This window comes from Triticum urartu, chromosome 5, assembly GCF_003073215.2.
Source record: "Triticum urartu cultivar G1812 chromosome 5, Tu2.1, whole genome shotgun sequence".
Lineage (NCBI taxonomy): Eukaryota > Viridiplantae > Streptophyta > Magnoliopsida > Poales > Poaceae > Triticum > Triticum urartu.
Genome location: NC_053026.1, coordinates 583,751,054 through 583,772,317, shown reverse-complemented (window position 1 = coordinate 583,772,317; position 21,264 = coordinate 583,751,054). Strand labels below are relative to the sequence as shown.

The window sequence follows — 21,264 nt, the reverse complement described above, 5'->3', positions numbered from 1 at the left end:
ATCCAGATATAATGTTCATGCTTAACGCTGGCACCAAATAACAATTATTTAGGTCTAATATTAATCCCGAAGGTAGATGTAGAGGTAGCGTGCCGACTGCGATCACATCGACTTTGGAACCGTTTCCTACGCGCATCGTCACCTCGTCCTTAGCCAATCTTCGCTTAATCCATAGTCCCTGTTTCGAGTTGCAAATATTAGCAACAGAACCAGTGTCAAATACCCAGGTGCTACTGCGAGCATTAGTAAGGTACACATCAATAACATGTATATCACATATACCTTTGTTCACCTTGCCATCCTTCTTATCCGCCAAATACTTGGGGCAGTTCTGCTTCCAGTGACCAGTCTGCTTGCAGTAGAAGCACTCAGTTTCAGGATTAGGTCCAGGTTTGGGTTTCTTCTCTTGAGTAGCAACTTGCTTGCCGTTCTTTTTGAAGTTCCCCTTCTTCTTCCCTTTGCCCTTTTTCTTGAAACTAGTGGTCTTGTTGATCATCAACACTTGATGCTCCTTCTTGATTTCTACCTCCGCAGCTTTCAGCATTGCGAAGAGCTCGGGAATAGTCTTATTCATCCCTTGCATATTATAGTTCATCACGAAGCTCTTGTAGCTTGGTGGCAGTGATTGGAGAATTCTGTCGATGACGCAATCATCTAGAAGATTAACTCCCAATTGAATCAAGTGATTATTATACCCAGACATTTTGAGTATATGCTCACTGACAAAACTGTTCTCCTCCATCTTGCAGCTATAGAACTTATTGGAGACTTCATATCTCTCAATTCGGGCATTTGCTTGAAATATTAACTTCAACTCCTGGAACATCTCATATGCTCCATGACGTTCAAAACATCGTTGAAGTCCCGATTCTAGGCCGTAAAGCATGGCACACTGAACTATCGAGTAGTCATCAGCTTTGCTCTGCCAGACGTTCATAACATCCGCTGTTGCTCCAGCAGCAGGCCTGGCACCCAGCAGTGCTTCCAAGACGTAATTCTTCTATGCAGCAATGAGGATAATCCTCAAGTTACGGACCCAGTCCGTGTAATTGCTACCATCATCTTTCAACTTTGCTTTCTCAAGGAACGCATTAAAATTCAACGGAACAACAGCACGAGCCATCTATCTACAATCAAGCATAAACAAGCAAGATACTATCATGTACTAAGTTTCATGATAAATTTAGGTTCAATTAATTTACTTAAAGAACTCCCACTTAGATAGACATCCCTCTAATCCTCTAAGTGATTACGTGATCCAAATCAACTAAACCATGTCCGATCATCACGTGAGATGGAGTAGTTTCATTGGTGAACATCACTATGTTGATCATATCTACTATATGATTCACGCTCGACCTTTCGGTCTCCGTGTTCCGAGGCCATATCTGTATATGCTTGGCTCGTCAAGTATAACCTGAGTATTCCGCGTGTGCAACTGTTTTGCACCCGTTGTATTTGAACGTAGAGCCTATCACACCCGATCATCACGTGGTGTCTCAGCACGAAGAACTTTCGCAACGGTGCATACTCAGGGAGAACACTTCTTGATAATTAGTGAGAGATCATCTTATAATGCTACCGTCAATCAAAGCAAGATAAGATGCATAAAAGATAAACATCACATGCAATCAATATAAGTGATATGATATGGCCATCATCATCTTGTGCTTGTGATCTCCATCGAAGCACCGTCGTGATCACCATCGTCACTGGCGCGACACCTTGATCTCCATCGTAGCGTCGTTGTCGTCACGCCAATCTTATGCTTCCACGACTATCGCTACCGCTTAGTGATAAAGTAAAGCATTACAGCGCGATTGCATTGCATACAATAAAGCGACAACCATATGGCTCCTGCCAGTTGCCAATAACTCGGTTACAAAACATGATCATCTCATAGAATAAAATTTAGCATCATGTCTTGACCATATCACATCACAACATGCCCTGCAAAAACAAGTTAGACGTCCTCTACTTTGTTGTTGCAAGTTTTACGTGGCTGCTACGGGCTTAAGCAAGAACCAATCTTACCTACGCATCAAAACCACAACGATAGTTTGTCAAGTTGGTGTTGTTTTAACCTTCGCAAGGACCGGGCGTAGCCACACTTGGTTCAACTAAAGTTGGAGAAACTGTCACCCGCAAGCCACCTATGTGCAAAGCACGTCGGGAGAACCGGTCTCGCCTAAGCGTACGCGTAATGTCGGTCCGGGCCGCTTCGTCCAACAATACCGCCGAACCAAAGTATGACATGCTGGTAAGCAGTATGACTTATATCACCCACAACTCACTTGTGTTCTACTCGTGCATATAACATCAACATATAAAACCTAGGCTCAGATGCCACTGTTGGGGAACGTAGTAATTTCAAAAAAATTCCTACGCACACGCAAGATCATGGTGATGCATAGCAACGAGAGGGGAGAGTGTGATCTACGTACCCTTGTAGATAAACAACGGAAGCGTTTGGTTGATGTAGTCGTACGTCTCCATGGCCTGACCGATCAAGCACCGAAACTATGGCACCTCCGAGTTCTAGCACACGTTCAGCTCGATGATGATCCCCGGGCTCCGATCCAGCAAAGCGTCGGGGAGGAGTTCTGTCAGCACGACGGCGTGGTGACGATCTTGATGTTCTACCATCGCAGGGCTTCGCCTAAGCACCGCTACAATATGACCGAGGTGGAATATGGTGGAGGGGGGCACCGCACACGGCTAAGGAACGATCACGAAGATCAACTTATTTTTCTCGGGGTGCCCCCCTGCCCCCGTATATAAATGAGCAAGGGGAGGAGGCCGGCCGGCCCGTATAGGCGCGCCAGGAGGAGTCCTCCTCCTAGTAGGAGTAGGACTCCTACTAGGAGGGGGAAAGAAGTGGGGAGGGAGAGGGAAAGGGGGGCGCCGCCCCCCTCTCCTAGTCCAATTCGGACCGGGGGGAGGAGGCGCGCGGCCTACCTCTGGAAGCCCCTCTCTCTCTCCACCAAGGCCCATATGGCCCATTACTTCTCCCGGGGGGGTTCCGGTTACCCTCCGGCTCTCCGGTTTTCTCCGAAATCACCCGGAACACTTCCGGTGTCCGAATATAGCCGTCCAATATATCAATATTTATGTCTCGACCATTTCGAGACTCCTCGTCATGTTCGTGATCACATCCGGCACTCCGAACTAACTTCGGTACATCAAAACTCATAAACTCATAATATAACTTTCATTGAAACCTTAAGCGTGCGGACCCTACGGGTTCGAGAACAATGTAGACATGACCGAGACACGTCTCCGGTCAATAACCAATAGCGGAACCTGGATGCTCATATTGGCTCCTACATATTCTACGAAGATCTTTATCGGTCAGACCGCATAACAACATACGTTGTTCCCTTTGTCATCGGTATGTTACTTGCCCGAGATTCGATCGTCGGTATCTTAATACCTAGTTCAATCTCGTTACCGACAAGTCTCTTTACTCGTTTCGTAATACATCATCTCGCGACTAACTCATTAGTTGCAATGCTTGCAAGGCTTATGTGATGTGCATTACCGAGAGGGCCCAGAGATACCTCTCCGACAATCGGAGTGACAAATCCTAATCTCGAAATACGCCAACCCAACATGTACCTTTGGAGACACCTGTAGAGCACCTTTATAATCACCCATTTACGTTGTGACGTTTGGTAGCACACAAAGTGTTCCTCCGGCAAACGGGAGTTGCATAATCTCATAGTCATAGGAACATGTATAAGTTATGAAGAAAGCAATAGCAACATACTAAACGATCGGGTGCTAAGCTAATGGAATGGGTCATGTCAATCAGATCATTCACCTAATGATGTGATCTCGTTAATCAAATAACAACTCCTTGTTCATGGTTAGGAAACATAACCATCTTTGATTAACGAGCTAGTCAAGTAGAGCCATACTAGTGACACTCTGTTTGTCTATGTATTCACACGTGTATTATGTTTCCGGTTAATACAATTCTAGCATGAATAATAAACATTTATCATGATATAAGAAAATAAATAATAACTTTATTATTGCCTCTAGGGCATATTTCCTTCAGTTTCAGGTCATTCCGAGAATATTTGTTTTCTGCACATAAAACAACATCATGGCAATTCTGCTGAAAACAGCGTCAGTCCGGGTTAGTTCCATTCAAATCATACAAGTTAGAGTCCAAAACAAGGGCAAAAGTGTTTGGAAAAGTAGATACCATGGAGACGTATCAACTCCCCCAAGCTTAAACCCTTGCTTGTCCTCAAGCAATTCAGTTGACAAACTGAAAGAAAGAAAGAAAAACTTTTACAAACTCTGTTTGCTCTTGTTGTTGTAACTATGTCAAGTCAGCATTCAAGTTTTCAGCATAGATCATAACTAACCACATTTGCAATAATTCTCAGGTATCACAATTACTCATATCAATAGCATAATCAACTAGCAAGTCATAATAATAAATCTCGGATGACAACACTTTCTCAAAACAATCATAATTTGATATAACAAGATGGTATCTCGCTAGCCCTTTCTGAGACCGCAAAACATAAATGCAGAGCACCTTTAAAGATCAAGGACTGACTAGACATTGTAATTCATGGTAAAAGAGATCCAGTCATGGTCATACCCAATATAAATTAACAGTAATGAATGCAAATGACAGCTTTGCTCTCCAGCTAGTGCTTTTTAATAAGAGGGTGATGACTCAACATAAAAGTAAATGGATAGGCCCTTCACAGAGGGAAGCAGGGATTTGTAGAGGTGCCAGAGCTCGGTTTTGCAATAGAGATAAATTGTATTTTGAGCGGTATACTTTCATTGTCAACGTAACAACTAAGAGATGGCGATATCTTCCATGCTAAACACATTATAGGCGGTTCCCAAATAGAATGGTAAAGTTTATACTCCCCCTCCACCAACAAGCATCAATCCATGGCTTGCTCGAAACAACGAGTGCCTCCAACATACATCAGGTCCCAGGGGGAGTTTTGTTTGCAATTAATTTTGATTTAGTTTGCATAAAGCATGGGACTGGGCATCCCGGTGACCAGCCATTTTCTCGTGAGTGAGAAGCGGAGTCCACTCCTCTTGAGAATAACCCGCCTAACACGGAAGATAAGGACAACCTTTGTTGATACATGAGCTATTCGAGCATACAAAACCAAATGTTTATTTGAAGGTTTAGAGTTTGGCACACACAAATTTACTTGGAACGGCAGGTAGATACCGCATATAGGAAGGTATAGTGGACTCATCTGGAATAACTTTGGGGTTTAAGGGATTGGATGCACAAGCAGTATTCCCGCTTAGTACAAGTGAAGGCTAGCAAAAGAGTGGGAAGCGACCAACTAGAGAGCGACAACAGCCATGTACATGCATTAAAATTAATAAACATTGGATGCAAGCATGAGTAGGATATAGTCCACCATGAACATAAATATCGTGAAGGCTATGTTGATTTTGTTTCAACTACATGCGTGAACATGTGCAAAGTCAAGTCACTTAAATCATTCAAAAGAGGATACCACCCCATCATACCACATCATAATCATCTCAATAGCATGTTGGCATACAAGGTGAATCATTATAACTCATAGCTAATCAAGCATGGCACAAGCAACTATGATCTCTAATTGTCATTGCAAACATGTTTATTCATAATAAGCTGAATCAAGAACGAGGGACTCATCATATTTACAAAAACAAAAGAGGTCGAGTTCATACCGGCTTTTCTCATCTCAGTTAGTCCATCATATATCATCATAATTGCCTTTCACTTGCACGACCGAACGGTGTGAATAATAATAAGAGTGCACGTGCATTGGACTAAGCTGGAATCTGCGAGCATTCAATAAACAGGAGAAGACAAGGCAATATGGGCTCTTGGTTAATTCAACAATAATGCATATAAGAGCCACTTCAACAATTTAATTATGGTCTTCTCCTACTGACCCCCAAAGAAAAGAAAAGAAATAAAACTATTTACACAGGAAAGCTCCCAACAAGCAAAAGAAGAACGGGAAATATTTTTGGGTTTTCTTTTTAATTATTACTACTACAGCAGAAAAATAAACTACTACTAATTTTTTTTCTTAAGGTTTAACAAACACACAAGAAGAAAGTAGGAAAAAGAAAATAAACTATCATGGATATTACAGTGAAAAAGTATGAGCACCGACATCTAGCAATGAGTGTGTGTGAACATAAATGTAATGTCGGTGAGAAATACGTACTCCCCCAAGCTTAGGCTATTGGCCTAAGTTGGTCTATGGCCACGGTTGGCCTGGCGGATATCCATAATAATAGTTGTTGGGGTCGTACTGTGATGAGGAAGAAGAAGGCTCCGATTGCCACTGGTTGGCAATCATCTCCGGAATGCCGTGAAGGATCAAATTGTGGTTCCGGTTCTGGCTCCTCGACTGGTGTAGGGTTTCGGTAGGCGTGAATAGCCGTCAAAGGAACAAGGTACGTGCCTACAGTCAAATCAAACAAAGAAGGAGCAGGCAAGGTAATAGTCTCAGGATGATGTTTATTAAAGAACAATTGATATTTAAGCTCCCTTGCCCTATTTTTAACAATAAAATCAAGTGCCACCAAACTTTTATGATCTAGATAAACACGGGGCAGCACCTTTTCTTCCTTCTCAGCATGCCTAATAGGTATGTTAAAATGTGCGGCTAGGCGTGTGGCATAGATGCCTCCAAAGATGGGGCCCTTAGTACGGTTCATATTTAACCGTCTAGCAATAATACAGCCCAAACTAAAAGTGTTATCACTGTATAAACCTTGGAGCAGAATAATTAAATCAGGGATACTCAGGTTTCCAGAATTTCCGTGTCCAATTAAACAACGACTAGCAAATAATGCAAAGTAACACAAAATAGGAAAATGTATGCTAGTGATTCGTGCATCGGAAACCTTCCTGGTTTCTCCTACAGTGATATTATCAATAAACCCAGCCACATCATCATGATGTGGTTCTTCTGTCTTGCCCTCAAAAGGGACTAAACAAATCCGAAAGAAATCATAAAGTGACATCTCCTTATGCTCATCATATAAATGAAACTCTACCGTAGGTAGTGAGTTCCTAGAATGAAAATGAAAGTTTTGCACAAAAGTATTTGTGAGTAAGAGATACTGATCGCATTGGTCGTGGAGGAAAGCGGCGAGGCCTGCATTGTGAGCCAATTCATGAAAATCTTCATAGATACCGGCTGCTCTCAAGGAATCTTCAGAAGGCCATTCACACGCCCGAATCTTCGCGGTGCGCGGTAAATTATACTTAGGCTTCGGTGCCTTTTCCTTCGAGCTTTGGCTCGATGAGCCCCTTAAAAATCTCCTCATTATATTCTGAAAAATTCTAAATTTTTTAGTAATTTCAAAATAAAAGTAAACCAAACTCAATAATATTGATAGCAACTACTCCTACAAGTGCCTAGAGCCTAAATCAAGCATTAGAACTACTTGGAACCATATAAATTTGACATGCAAGCTCAAGAACATGGTCACCTATGCAGCACAAATTTGCAAAGAATAAAGCACTAGAACAAAAACTAATTGGACCAATGGAGGAGTCACATACCAAGGAACAATCTCCCCAAGCAGTTTTGCGAGAGGTGCTTTGAGCAAGGAGATCGAAAATCACAGCAAAAGTGGCTGGAACTCGTGCTTGAGTTGGTTTTTCGGGTTTGTGTGAGATAGAGGAAGAAGATGGGTGCTGGGATAAGCGGAGGAGGGCCACCGTGGGCCCACGAGGCAGGGGGCGCGCCCTATAGGGGGGCGCCCACCACCCTCGTGGCTAGGTGGCAGCTCCTCCCGCGGTAATTTTTGCATAGTAAATCCTCAAATATTCCCGAAAAATCATATTAAATTGGCATGGCATTCTGAGGACTTTTATTTTCGGGATATTTTTATATTGCACGGATAAGTCAGGAAACAGACAGAAAAATACTATTTTTACTTTATTTCTACTAATTAACAGAAAGTAAAAGTTGGGTATAGAAGGTTGTGCTTCTAGTTTCATCCATCTCATGCTCATCAAAAAGAATCCACTAACAAGGTTGATCAAGTCTTGTTAACAAACTCGTTCCGATAATCATGAAACCGGAGAAATTTCGAATAACACTAAGTTACCTCAACGGGGATATGCACATCCCCTATAATAAGTATATCATATTTCTTCTTGACAGTTGGTAGAGGAAATTCAAAACCTCCAAATATAATGGATGGAATTTTTCCAATAGAGTTGATACTATGAACTTGAGGTTGTTTCCTCAGAAAGTGTACCGTATGCTCATTACCATTAACATGAAAAGTGACATTGCCTTTGTTGCAATCAATAACACCCCCTGCAGTATTAAGAAAAGGTCTTCCAAGAATAATAGACATACTATCATCCTCGGGAATATCAAGAATAACAAAGTCCGTTAAAATAGTAACATTTGCAACCACAACAGGCACATCCTCACAAATATCGACAGGTATAGCAGTTGATTTATCAGCCATTTGCAAAGATATTTCAGTAGGTGTCAACTTATTCAAGTCAAGTCTACGATATAAAGAGAGAGGCATAACACTAACACCAGCTCCAAGATCACATAAAGCAGTTTTAATATAATTTCTTTTAATGGAGCATGGTATAGTAGGTACTCCGGGGTCTCCAAGTTTCTTTGATATTCCACCCTTAAAAGTATAATTAGCAAGCATGGTGGAAATTTCAGCTTCCGGTATCTTTCTTTTATTAGTAATGATATCCTTCATATATTTTGCATAAGGATTTGTTTTGAGCACATCAGTTAATCTCATACGCAAAAAGATAGGCCTAATCATTTCAGCAAAGCGCTCAAAATCCTCATCATCTTTTTTTTGGATGGTTTCGTAGGGAAAGGCAAGGGTTTGTCAACCCAAGGTTCCCTTTCTTTACCATGTTTCCTAGCAACAAAGTATCTTTTATCATAACATTGATTCTTTCATTGTGGGTTATCAAGATCAACAGCAGGTTCAATTTCTACATCATTGTCATTACTAGGTTGAGCATCATCATTAATATATTTACTAGGTTCATGTTCATTACCAGATTTTGTTTCAGCATCAGACATAGATATATCATTTGGATTATCAGGTGGTTCAGCAATAGGTTCACTAGAAGTTTGCACAGTTCTATCATTTTTCTTCTTATTTTTAGAAGAACTAGGAACATCAATATTATTTCTTTGAGAATCTTGCTCGATTCTCTTAGGGTGGCCTTCATGATACAAAGGTTCCTGAGTCATTCTACCAGTTCTAGTAACCACTCTAACAGCTTAATCATTTTTCTTACTACTCATTTCATCAAGCACCTCTTTTTGAGCCTTAAGTACTTGTTCTACTTGAGTGGTAACCATAGAAGCATGTTTGCTAACAAGTTTAAGTTCACCTTTAATATTAGCCATATAATCACCCAAGTATTTAAGCATATCGGAATCATATTTCAATTGTCTACCAAAATAAGCATTGAAATTTTCTTGTTTGACAATAAAATTATCAAACTCATCAAAGCATTGCCTAGCAGGCTTATAGTGAGGGATATCACCTTCATCAAATATATATACGGAGAATTTACCTTTACTACCTGTGTCGGGATATCGGGATCAGGAGGTTCTTCAGTAAATAAAGAATTAAGATCATATGTTTCTTCAACAGACGGTGAATTAAGACCATGTATTTCTTCAATAGGAGGTAAATTCTTAACGTCTTCAGCTTTAATACCTTTTTCTTTCATAGATTTCTTTGCCTCTTGCATATCTTCGGGACTGAGAAATAGAACACCTCTCTTCCTCGGAGTTGGTTTAAGAATAGGCTCAGTAATTGGAGCAGGAGCTAGCTCAGGAGCTGGCTCGGGAGGTGCCCAATTATTTTTATTTGTCAACATATTATTCAATAGAATCTCAGCTTCATCCGGTGTTCTTTCCCTAAAAATAGAACCAGCACAACTATCCAGGTAATCTCTGGAAGCATCGGTTAGTCCATTATAAAAGATATCAAGTATTTCAGGTTTCTTAAGAGGATGATCAGGCAAAGCATTAAGTAACTTGAGAAGCCTCCCCCAAGCTTGTGGGAGACTCTCTTTAATTTGCACGAAGTTGTATATTTCCCTCAAAGTAGCTTGTTTCTTATGAGCAGAGAAATATTTAGCAGAGAAGTAATAAATCATATCCTGGGGACTACGCACACAACCAGGATCAAGAGAATTAAACCATATCTTAGCATCACCCTTTAATGAGAACGGAAATATTTTGAGTATATAAAAGTAACGCGATCTTTCATCATTAGTGAACAGGGCAGCTATATCATTTAACTTAGTAAGATGTGCCACAACAGTTTTAGATTCATAGCCATAAAACGGATCAGATTCAACCAAAGTAATTATATCAGGATCAACAAAGAATTCATAATCCTTATCAGGAACACATATAGGTGAAGTAGCAAAAGCAGGGCCGGGCCTCATTTTATCTCTAAGTGATTCTTTGTTCCATTTAATTAATAACCTCTTAAGCTCATATCTATCTTTGCAAGCAAAAATAGCGGCAGAAGATTCCGTATCAAAAAGATAACCCTCGGGAATAACAGGCATGTTTTCATCATCACTATCATCATCGTATTCATATTCAATAATTTCTCTTTCTCTAGCCCTAGCAATTTGTTCATCAAGAAATTCACTAAGGGGCACGATAGTATCAGGCATAGAAGAAGTTTCATCATAAGTATCATGCATACCAGAAGTGGCATCATCAATAACATGCGACATATCAGAACGAATAGCAGAAGCAGGTGTAGGTGTCGCAAACTTACTCGTAATAGAAGGTGAATCAAGTGCAGATCTAGATGGCAGTTCCTTACCTCCGCTCGTAGTTGAGGGATAAATCTTGGTTTTTGGATCTATCAAGTTCTTCATAGTGTCCAGCAGATATAAATCCCAAGTGACTCAAAGAATAGAGCTATGCTCCCTGGAAACGGCGCCAGAAATTAGTCTTGATAACCCACAAGTATAGGGGATCGCAACAGCTTTCGAGGGTAGAGTATTCAACCCAAATTTGTTGATTCGACATAAGGGGAGCCAAAGAATATTCTCAAGTATTAGCAGCTGAGTTGTCAATTCAACCACACCTGGAACCTTAGTATCTGCAGCAAAGTGTTTAGTAGCAAAGTAATATGATAGTGGGGGTAGCGGCAACAAAAGTAAAGACAGCAAAAGTAGAAGTTTTTGGTATTTTGTAGTGATTGTAACAGTAGCAGCGGGAAAGTAAATAAGCGTAAACCAGTATATGGAAAACTCGTAGGCACCGGATCAGTGATGGATAATTATGCCGGATGCGGTTCATCATGTAACAGTCATAACATAGGGTGACACAGAACTAGCTCTAATTCATCAATGTAATGTAGGCATGTATTCCGTATATAGTCATACGTTCTTATGGAAAAGAACTTGCATGACATCTTTTGTCCTACCCTCCCGTGGCAGCGGGGTCCTATAGGAAACTAAGGGATATTAACGCATCCTTTTAATAGAGAACCGGAACAAAGCATTAGCACATAGTGAATACATGAACTCCTCAAACTATGGTCATAACCGGGAGTGGCCCTGATTATTGTCACTTCGGGGTTGCCGGATCATAACACATAGTAGGTGACTATAGACTTGCAAGATAGGATCAAGAAATCACATATATTCATGAAAACATAATAGGTTCAGATCTGAAATCATGGCACTCGGGCCCTAGTGACAAGCATTAAGCATAGCAAAGTCATAGCAACATCAATCTCAGAACATAATAGATACTAGGGATCAAACACTAACAAAACTAACTCGATTACATGATAAATCTCATCCAACCCATCACCGTCCAGCAAGCCTATGATGGAATTACTCACGCACGGCGGTGAGCATCATGAAATTGGTGATGGAGGATGGTTGATGATGACGACAGCGACGAATCCCCCTCTCCGGAGCCCTGAACGGACTCCAGATCAGCCCTCCCGAGAGGTTTTAGGGCTTGGCGGTGGCTCCGTATCGTAAAACATTATGATTTCTTCTCTCTGATTTTTTTCTCATCGAAACTCAATATATAGAGTTGGAGTTGGAGTCAGAGACGCAACAGGGGGCCCACGAGGTAGGGCGCGCCCTAGGGGGGCGCGCCCCCCACCCTCGTGAGAAGGGTGCGGGCCCCCTCGTCTTCATCTTTGGCAAGGATTTTTTATTGTTTTTTCTAAGATGTTCGGTGGAGTTTCAGGTCATTCCGAGAATATTTGTTTTCTGCACATAAAACAACATCATGGCAATTCTGCTGAAAATAGCGTCAGTCCGGGTTAGTTCCATTCAAATCATACAAGTTAGAGTCCAAAACAAGGGCAAAAGTGTTTGGAAAAGTAGATACGACGGAGACGTATCACTACATTGCTGCACTTTTGCTACTATTATCGTTACTTTCTCGTTAAAAATTATCTTGCTATCAAACTACTCTGCTACTTACAATTTCAGCACTTGCAGGCATTTCCTTGCTGAAAACCACTTGTCATTTCCTTATGCTCCTCGTTGGGTTCGACACTCTTACTTATCGAAAAGAGCTACAATTAATCCCCTATACTTGTGGGTCATCAAGGCTATTTTCTAGCGCCGTTGCTGGGGAGTGAAGCGCCTTTGGTAAGTGGAATTTGGTAAGGAAACATTTATATAGTGTGCTGAAATTTATTGTCACTTGTTACTATGGAAAACAATCCTTTGAGGGGTCTGTTCGGGGTATCTTCACCTCGACCAGAACCACAATTAGCTACCCCTCAACCTACTGCACCTACTGAAAATATTGAATATGAAATTCCTTCGGGTATGATAGAACAACTGCTTGCTAATCCTTATGCAGGAGACGGAACCGAACATCCTGATATGCACTTGATATATGTAGAACAAATTTTTCGATTGTTCAAGCTTGGAGGTTTACCAAGAGATGAAGTTATGAAGAAGGTTTTCCCTTTATCTTTGAAGGGAAAAGCATTGGCATGGTATAGGCTATGCGACGATATTGGATCTTGGAATTGGAATCGATTGAAATTGGAGTTCCACCAAAAAATTATCCTATGCATCTAGTTCATCATGATCGGAATTATATATATAATTTTTGGCCACGTGAAGGAGAAAGTATCACTCTAGCTTGGGGGAGGCTTAAGTCAATGTTATATTCATGCCCCAATCATGAGCTATCAAGAGAAATTATTATCCAGAATTTTTATGCTCGGCTTTCTCATAATGATCAAACCATGATTGATACTTCTTGTGTTGGTTCTTTTATGAAGAAGACTATTGAATTCCGGTGGGATCTTTTGGAAAGAATTAAACGCAACTCTGAAGATTGGGAACTCTATGAAGGTAAAGAGTCAGGTATTAAACTTAAGTATGATTGTGTTAAATATTTTATGAATACCGATGCTTTTCTAAAATTTAGCACTAAATATGGACTTGACTCTGAGATAGTAGCCTCCTTTTATGAATCATTTTCTACTCATGTTGATCTCCCTAAAGATAAGTGGTTTAAATATCACCCACCTATTAAAGAAGAAATTAAATAACCGGTACCTGCTAAAGAAGAAACTCTACTTTATAATGTTGATCCAGTTGTTCATTCTGCTTATATTGAGAAACCACCTTTGCCTGTTAGGATAAAGGAACATCCTAAAGTTTCAACTGTGGTTAACAAGAGCTATATTAGAACACCTAAACCTGATGAACAAATTAAGGTAGAACCTAGTATTACTATGGTTAAGGATCTCTTGGAAGAAAATGTAGATGGGAATGTTATTTACTTCTGCGAAGAAGCTGCTAGAATTGCCAAACCTGATAAAAAGGATAAACGTAGATCTGTTGTTGGCATGCCCGTTGTCTCAGTTAAAATAGGATATCACTGTTATCATGGTATATGTGACATAGGTGCTAGCATGAGTGCTATTCCTTATTCCTTATATCAAGAAATTATGAATGGCATAGCACCCGCGGAGATAGAAGACATAGGTGTTACTATTAAAGTTGCTAATAGAGACACTATATCACCAATTGGGGTTGTTAGAGATGTTGAAGTCTTGTGTGGGAAAATAAAATACCCTACTGATTTTCTTGTTCTTGGTTCAACAGAAGATGACTTTTTTCCATTATCTTTGGTAGACCTTTCTTGAACACCATTAATGCTAGAATAGACTCTGAGAAACAAACTATCGGTGCTAGTTTTGGAGAGTCTCATGAGTTTAATTTTTCCAAGTTTAGTAGAAAGCTTCATGAAAAAGATTTTCCTAGTAAGGATGAAATAATTGGTCTTGCTTCTATTGTTGTGCCTCTTACTAATCCACTAAAACAATATATTTGCTAGATCATGAAAATGATTTGCATATGCATGAAAGAAATGAAATAGATAAGATTTTCTTTGAAGAACTTCCTCTGCTTAAACACAATTTTCCTATTGAAACCCTAGGAGGTCCTCCTCCACCTAAAGGTGATCCTGTGTTTGAATTGAAACAATTGCCAGACACTTTGAAATATGCTTATCTTGATGAAAAGAAGATATATCCTGTTATTATTAGTGCTAACCTTTCAGAACATGAAGAAGAAAGATTATTGAAAGTTCTAAGGAAGCATCGAGCTGCTATTGGATATACTCTTGATGATTTAAAGGGCATTACTCCCACTCTATGTTAGCACAAAATTAATATGGAACCTAATGCTAAACCTGTTGTTGTCACCAACGTCAGTTAAATCCGAAGATGAAAGAAGTGGTAAGAACGGAAATATTAAAACTTTCGGAAGTAGGTATAATCTATCCCATAGCTGATAGTATATGGGTAAGTCCTGTTCATTGTGTTCCTAATAAAGGAGGTATTACTATTGTTCCTAATGATAAGAATGGACTTATTCTACAAAGAATTGTTACGGGCTATCGAATGGTAATTGATTTTAGAAAATTAAACAAAGCAACTAGAAAAGATCATTACCCTCTGCCTTCTATTGATCAAATGCTAGAAAGATTATTTAAGCACACACATTTTTGCTTCCTTGATGGATATTCTGGTTTTTCACAAATACTTGTTTCTCAACCTGATCAAGAAAATACCACTTTTACTTGTCCCTTTGGAACTTATGCTTACAGACGTATGCCTTTCGGTTTATACAATGCACCTGCTACCTTTCAAAGATGTATGATTGCTATATTCTCTGACTTTTGTGAAAATATTGTTGAGGTTTTCATGGATGACTTCTCTATTTATGGGAAGTCTTTTGATGATTGTTTAAGCAATCTTGATCGAGTTTTGCAGAGATGTGAACAAACAAATCTTGTCTTGAATTGGGAGAAGTTCCACTTTATGGTTAATGAAGACATTGTCTTGGGTCATAAAATTTCTGAAAGAGGTATTGAAGTGGAAAAAGCTAAGGTTAATGCAATTGAGGAAATGCCATGTCCTAAAGATATCAAAGGTATTCGTAGTTTCCTAGGTCATACTAGTTTCTATAGGAGATTTATCAAAGACTTCTCTAAAATTTCTAGACCTCTTATGAATATTTTGCAAAAGGATATTCCTTCTGTTTTTGATAATGATTATTTAGAAGCCTTTGAAACACTCAAGAAAGCCTTAATTTCTGCACCTATTGTTCAATCACCTGATTAGAACTTGCCTTTTGAAATTATGTGTGGTGCTAGTGATTATGTTGTTGGTGCTGCTCTAAGACAAACAGTTGATAAGAAACTGAATGTTACTCATTATGCTAAAAGATAAAAAATGCTTGCCAAGTATGATGTTAACCATAGAATTGCATCACCTTATCATCCTCAGTCTAGTGGTCAAGTTAAACTTAGTAATAGAGAAATAAAATTAATTTTGCAAAAGACTGACAATAGGTCCAGGAAGAACTGGTCTAAGAAGTTAGGTGATGCACTTTGGGCTTATAGAACATCATATAAAATCCTATGGGTATGTCTCCTTATAAAATGGTTTATGGGAAAGCTTGTCATCTACCTCTTGAGTTAGAATATAAAGCATATTGGGCAATCAAAGAACCCAATTATCATTTCAAACTTGCCGGTGAAAAAAGGTTAATATTAGCTCATTAGATGAATGGAGAACCCAAGCTTATGAAAATGCCAAATTATTCAAAGAAAAGGTTAAAAGATGGCATGATAAAAGAATTCAAAAGCGTGAGTTCAGAGTCGGAGAACATGTTCTTTTGTACAACTCTCGTTTCAGATTCTTTGCAGGAAAACTCCTCCCAAAATGGGAAGGCCCCTATGTCATCGAGGAGGTTTATCAGTTTGGAGCTATCAAAATAAATAATGCCGAAGGTACTAACCCAAAGGTTGTCAATGGGCAACGAACAAAACATTATGTCTCAGGTACGCCCATTAATGTTGAAAGTAATATTATCCAAACTTTGACACCGGAAGAGCACATAAAAGAGTCCTTCCGGAACACTCCAGAATCGTGAAAATAAGGAGGTACGTGATACGATAAGTAAACGGACTCCGAAAAATCCACAAAAACATTTTTTTCAATTTTGGAATATTTAGAATATTAGGAAAATAAGAAATTTTCAGGAAGCGTACCCTGGTGAGCACAAGACACGCTGGGCACCCCAGCGTGTCTTGTGCCCACCTGGGACACCTTCCGGACTCCGTTTTTCTACAATTTGCTTGTTTCCCAAGATAAAAAAAATCTTTATATACCCCTCGAACTTATTGACCACCGTTTCACGGAGAAATCTTCTGTTTTCTTTTCCTTGCTCTTTTCTGACAGATCCAACCTACCATGGCTGCTCCACGCTCCTCCAAGGACAAGTTCTTCGAGAACATCATCAACCCATATCTGCAGGAGGTGATGCAACACCCTCAGGCTATCCAGATGCATGAGGGGATGCTTCACATCCGCGATGTGCAAGGTCCCAAGGGGACAGGAACCGTGGAGGCCATACTTGAGGCTATGGAGAAGGAGGTCTTTTGGTGCAAGGGGATGGTGGAACGTGAACTCAATGCAATCACCTCATGATCGCGGACTACACCCGTGATCTCAAGGTGGATGGCAAGTCTATGAAGGACATCGTATTCACCCTCAACGAGCAAATCAACTTCCTCCAAAGCCAGATCTACGATCTTCAAAACCAAGTCTTTGAATATGAGGCAAGGTTTAGAGGTATGAGTATGGCTGCCAATTGCAGGACCCGTGAGACTCACTCCTCCTCTTATAATGGTGAGCCTCTGCCATGGAAACCCGAGGACAAGATATCTTCATCACCACCACCACCTTCTTCTTCATCGCCAAAGAAAAATTGAGTATCGGGTATGGGCACTCCCCTTGGCTTTCACCAAGCTTGGGGGGAGGTGCCCCGGTATTGTATCACCCCCACTATCTTTTTTGCCTTTACTTATCATAGTTTGATCTTTTGCTTAGACGAATAAAAGTTTAGTTCAGTCCTTTCTTCTCAAGAGTTTGATTAGTGATCTATCCTTGTAATCGTGTGCAAGATATATAATAAAGCTTAGTTTGAGTTTTTGCTTTCTTTACTTTCTTGTTGCAATAAAAAGGAAGGATATAAATAAAAAGAAAGGAAATAAATCAAGAAGATCATATACTAATCCTATGGTAGGTGACGACACCACATAAGGAAAAGTATAAGTAGAAAATTTTATTAGAGATTGACAAACATAGCATTAGTTAATGATGGGACGCGGCTTGCCTGCGGCCTTGGCGTGCGACCATCGGTGCGACGCAGCCATCGCACGGCTGTGTGTGAGTCCCCTCCCGCTGCGGATTTTCCCTCAAAAAAATAGAATACAGATCCTAATACTGATTGCCGTCTGTATGGATACATCCCTTATCCACATCCCTCTCCTTGGTTGGAACTCAAGCTCAGCTAAAGCTTTCCATGTCCTCTGCTGCTCCTGCTCCTCGAGCCTCCAAGCACTTCCTGCCCATCGACTGAATCTAGTCGCGTTGCCGTGCAACTTCGAGTCGGGCATGCGCACTCACGCATCTCACCCCATCCCGGCTCCCAGCTAGCCATCGCACGTGTGTGCCTGCTGAATCCGCAGGCAAGCCGCGTCCCGGCTAACCGCCGCCCGCATGCGCCTGCTGAATCAGCATCCCGGCTTTGCTGGCCGCCGTCGTGGTCCGCCTGCTGAATCAGCATCCCCGGCTCGGCTGGCTGCCGCTGTGGTCCGCCTGCTCGACCTAGTCGCACAGCAGTTCGGTGGGGACGGGATCCTCCGCGGCGTCGTCCTCACTGGTCTAAGATGCGGAGCCTAGCGGGAGCAAGTGGGACGGCCATGCAAGAGGTTGGCGTGTCCTTGGCGGGTGCCCGGGATTGTGGAGGAGAGGCCGAGTATGGAGGGGAAGGACGTCGAGAATCAGCATTAGTGCCATCAATTTGGTACTCAGAGAGGAAGAAGAAAGGGACTGCAAGTCATACATGCAGTATTACCTCCGCTTAACATAGGTAATTTCCTTTTCTTCTTGTGCCAGTCCCATCTCATGCGTATTAAATTCAGATAAGGAGAGCTACTAGCAATTCCATTACTTTGCTTTCATTCAGTTAAGATGCATGTTAAATTCAAAGAAGGGAGAGCTAATAGCAATTCCAGTACTCTGCTTTCATTCAGTTAAATTAAGATTCCTTGCATGCTAAATTCGGACTAATTGTCAATCTATTCTCTGCTCGCTCTATGCCTCTAAGCATGACATTCAGATAGATGGTTCAGTGTACATATATTATGCATAATTGAAATGGATCATTGGGATCCCGGTCATCGTAACTTAAAATGAGAGAAGGCTAGCTTAGAGGCTCATATGCGTACGATGCTTGTGGAAAATTATTTGCAACTTTGAAGTCAAAACACACATGAGATAAAACTCGCGACAACAAAATAGATTATGTTGGCTTCGGTTGATTGAGGAAGGCTTGGTTTTGTCCAATCGTCATACTAGAGGTAGAGGTTCCAATGGTCCTTTGCACTGAGGGATTCTGCGCCGAGTGTTGCTACTGTAAATAGGTAGACATGTGATTTGTCGGATGACCCTGGGCAGAAAGGTAGCAATTTCAGTTCCATTGAAGTTGAGAAATTGGAAAACTTGGAAGTATGGAATGTTATACCACTAGAGTATAGTGTGGGTCTTGGGTCTGTGGTGGCATCAGGATGGTGTGACCAACTGATGGCTGCATTGTAGCATTTACAAAAGATGTCGCCTTCGGTTGAAGAAGGAAGCCTTGATTTTCTCCTGTCATCAAACTATAGTTAGAGGCTCCAATGGCTTCTATCAGGCAGGGATTCAGAGTAGAGTTCTGCTGTTGTAAACAGGTGTACTTGTGGTTTGTCGGATGACCCTGTGCACAACGTAGGAACTTTCAGTTTAAATGAAGTTTAAAAAGTTGTAAAACTCGAAAGGGTGGAATGTTATACCACTGGAGTATTGTGTGTTGCTTGGGTTTGTGGTTGCATCGGAAATCTTGGACCAGTTGATGGTTGCATTGTAGCATTTAGGATAGGTGTTGGTTGAGGAGAGTTATGTTGTTGTATATAGGTGGACATGTGGTTTGTCGGATGACCCTGTGCACAAAGTAGCAACTATCAGTTTCAGTGAAGTTTTAAAACTGGAAAACTCGAAAGGGTGGAATGTTGTACCACTGGAGTGTTGTGTGGTGCTTGGGTTTGTGGTTGCATCGGGAAGCTCAGACCAGTTGATGGCTACATTGTAGCATTTAGGATAGGTGTTGGCTGAGTAGAGTTCTGCTGCTGTAAATAGGTGGACATGTGGTCTGTCGGATGACCATGTGCACAAAGTAGCAAAGTTCAGTTTCAATGAAGTTTAAAAAAACATAAACTTGAAAGAGTGGACTGCTTCTACCACTGTTGTGTTGTATGGTTGGAATCCCACCAACAGTTGTTGGGTATGCGGTGGCATCGGGATGGTATTATTAATTGATGGTTACATTGAAGCATTTAGGATAGTGTTGTAGTGTAATTGATATGCACCTATTTGGTTACCGAAAAATTCCAAAGGACCCTGTTGAAAATGATAGACAAAGGTCAATACAATTGAGTGTTTTATAAGAAACAAGCAACAGCGTTATACCGTTGAGAGGCCATGAGGTTGTAGTTGTACAATATCTTTTTTGTTCTTTTTCTTCTTTGAAGTTGGTTTCTCCGAAGGGGCCTATCAAAAATGATATGAAAGGTTAATAATGTTGAAGGTTTTATAAGACACAAAGCGACAAATTATAATACCTTTGAGGTGCCATGAGGCTCTAGTTGTACAATATCATCTGTGTTCCTTTTCTTCTTTGAAGTTGCTTTCTCAAATCCACCAACGGGCCTTTTTGATCCTTTGGCAGTCTTCTCCTTGACTTTCATACCTTTTGGATTTGCAAGCCTGTCATTGTGTTTTGAAATACTGCTACAGGGGATGTTCACTCCTGCTGCCACTGTAATGGTAAATATCAGTCTTTGTTTGTCAATAGTCTAGGAAATTATTATTAGTATAATATGCACCTTCTTTAGTACACGAGTCTCCCAAAACTGGATCAGCTCTAATCTTCAAGCATTTCTCCACATCTTGTGCTAATTGCTCTGCAAATTTAGCAGCCTTATTGTACGTGTCTTCTGACTGAGCGGCACGAGCAGCTATTTCAAGAACATTCTGCACAGTTCCTTGTAGCGATTGGACATTCTTGCTTTTAGGTTCTCATGCGGGTTGCATTTGCTTGTTATATCTAGAACTTTGGCATCAATTGTCCATCTTTTCAAGTCAAAGACAACGGTCTTTTGATGATTATTCACCCCAACAATCAAACCAAATGGGCGTCCATCATCTAGTTTCCCGTATGTGGTGTCAAAGCATATAACATCTCCGAATAATGCATAGTCTGATACCATTTTCGAGTCAGTCTAAAAAATATAAGTTATCAACTCATCTTCATCAACTTCAATTGAATAGAAGAAGTTGACATCTTCTGAGACCTTCTTACCCATGCATGTACTCTAATACTCCCCCTGTGTCACCATCCTTTGGTTTTTATTATTCTCTCTGAGTACAAACAATTTTTCGAATCTTCACGTATAAAGCCAAGGTTTTCACTTCCACATGCTTCCTTGGCCATCACATCGAATGTTGCTTTATTTGAAATGCCTACTGACTTTGCAACCTCAGCATTTGCTATATGTGCTTCTGTTACTTTTCTCTAGGATCTCAAGTACTGGGCCATGATTCCAT

At 40.7% G+C, this 21,264-nt stretch overlaps 1 protein-coding gene across 1 annotated transcript in view; it reads left to right on the top strand.

Annotated features, from left to right (window-relative positions):
* Positions 1-18,303, top strand: part of LOC125507465 (disease resistance protein Pik-2-like) — a 40,314-nt gene extending 22,011 nt beyond the window's left edge. The window contains exons 6-7 of the mRNA XM_048672038.1: positions 16,873-17,000; positions 18,090-18,303. Of these exons, the coding sequence (XP_048527995.1) occupies positions 16,873-17,000; positions 18,090-18,303 (342 nt within the window). The remainder of the gene's footprint in view (positions 1-16,872; positions 17,001-18,089) is intronic.
* The last annotated feature ends 2,961 nt before the right edge of the window (positions 18,304-21,264 follow it).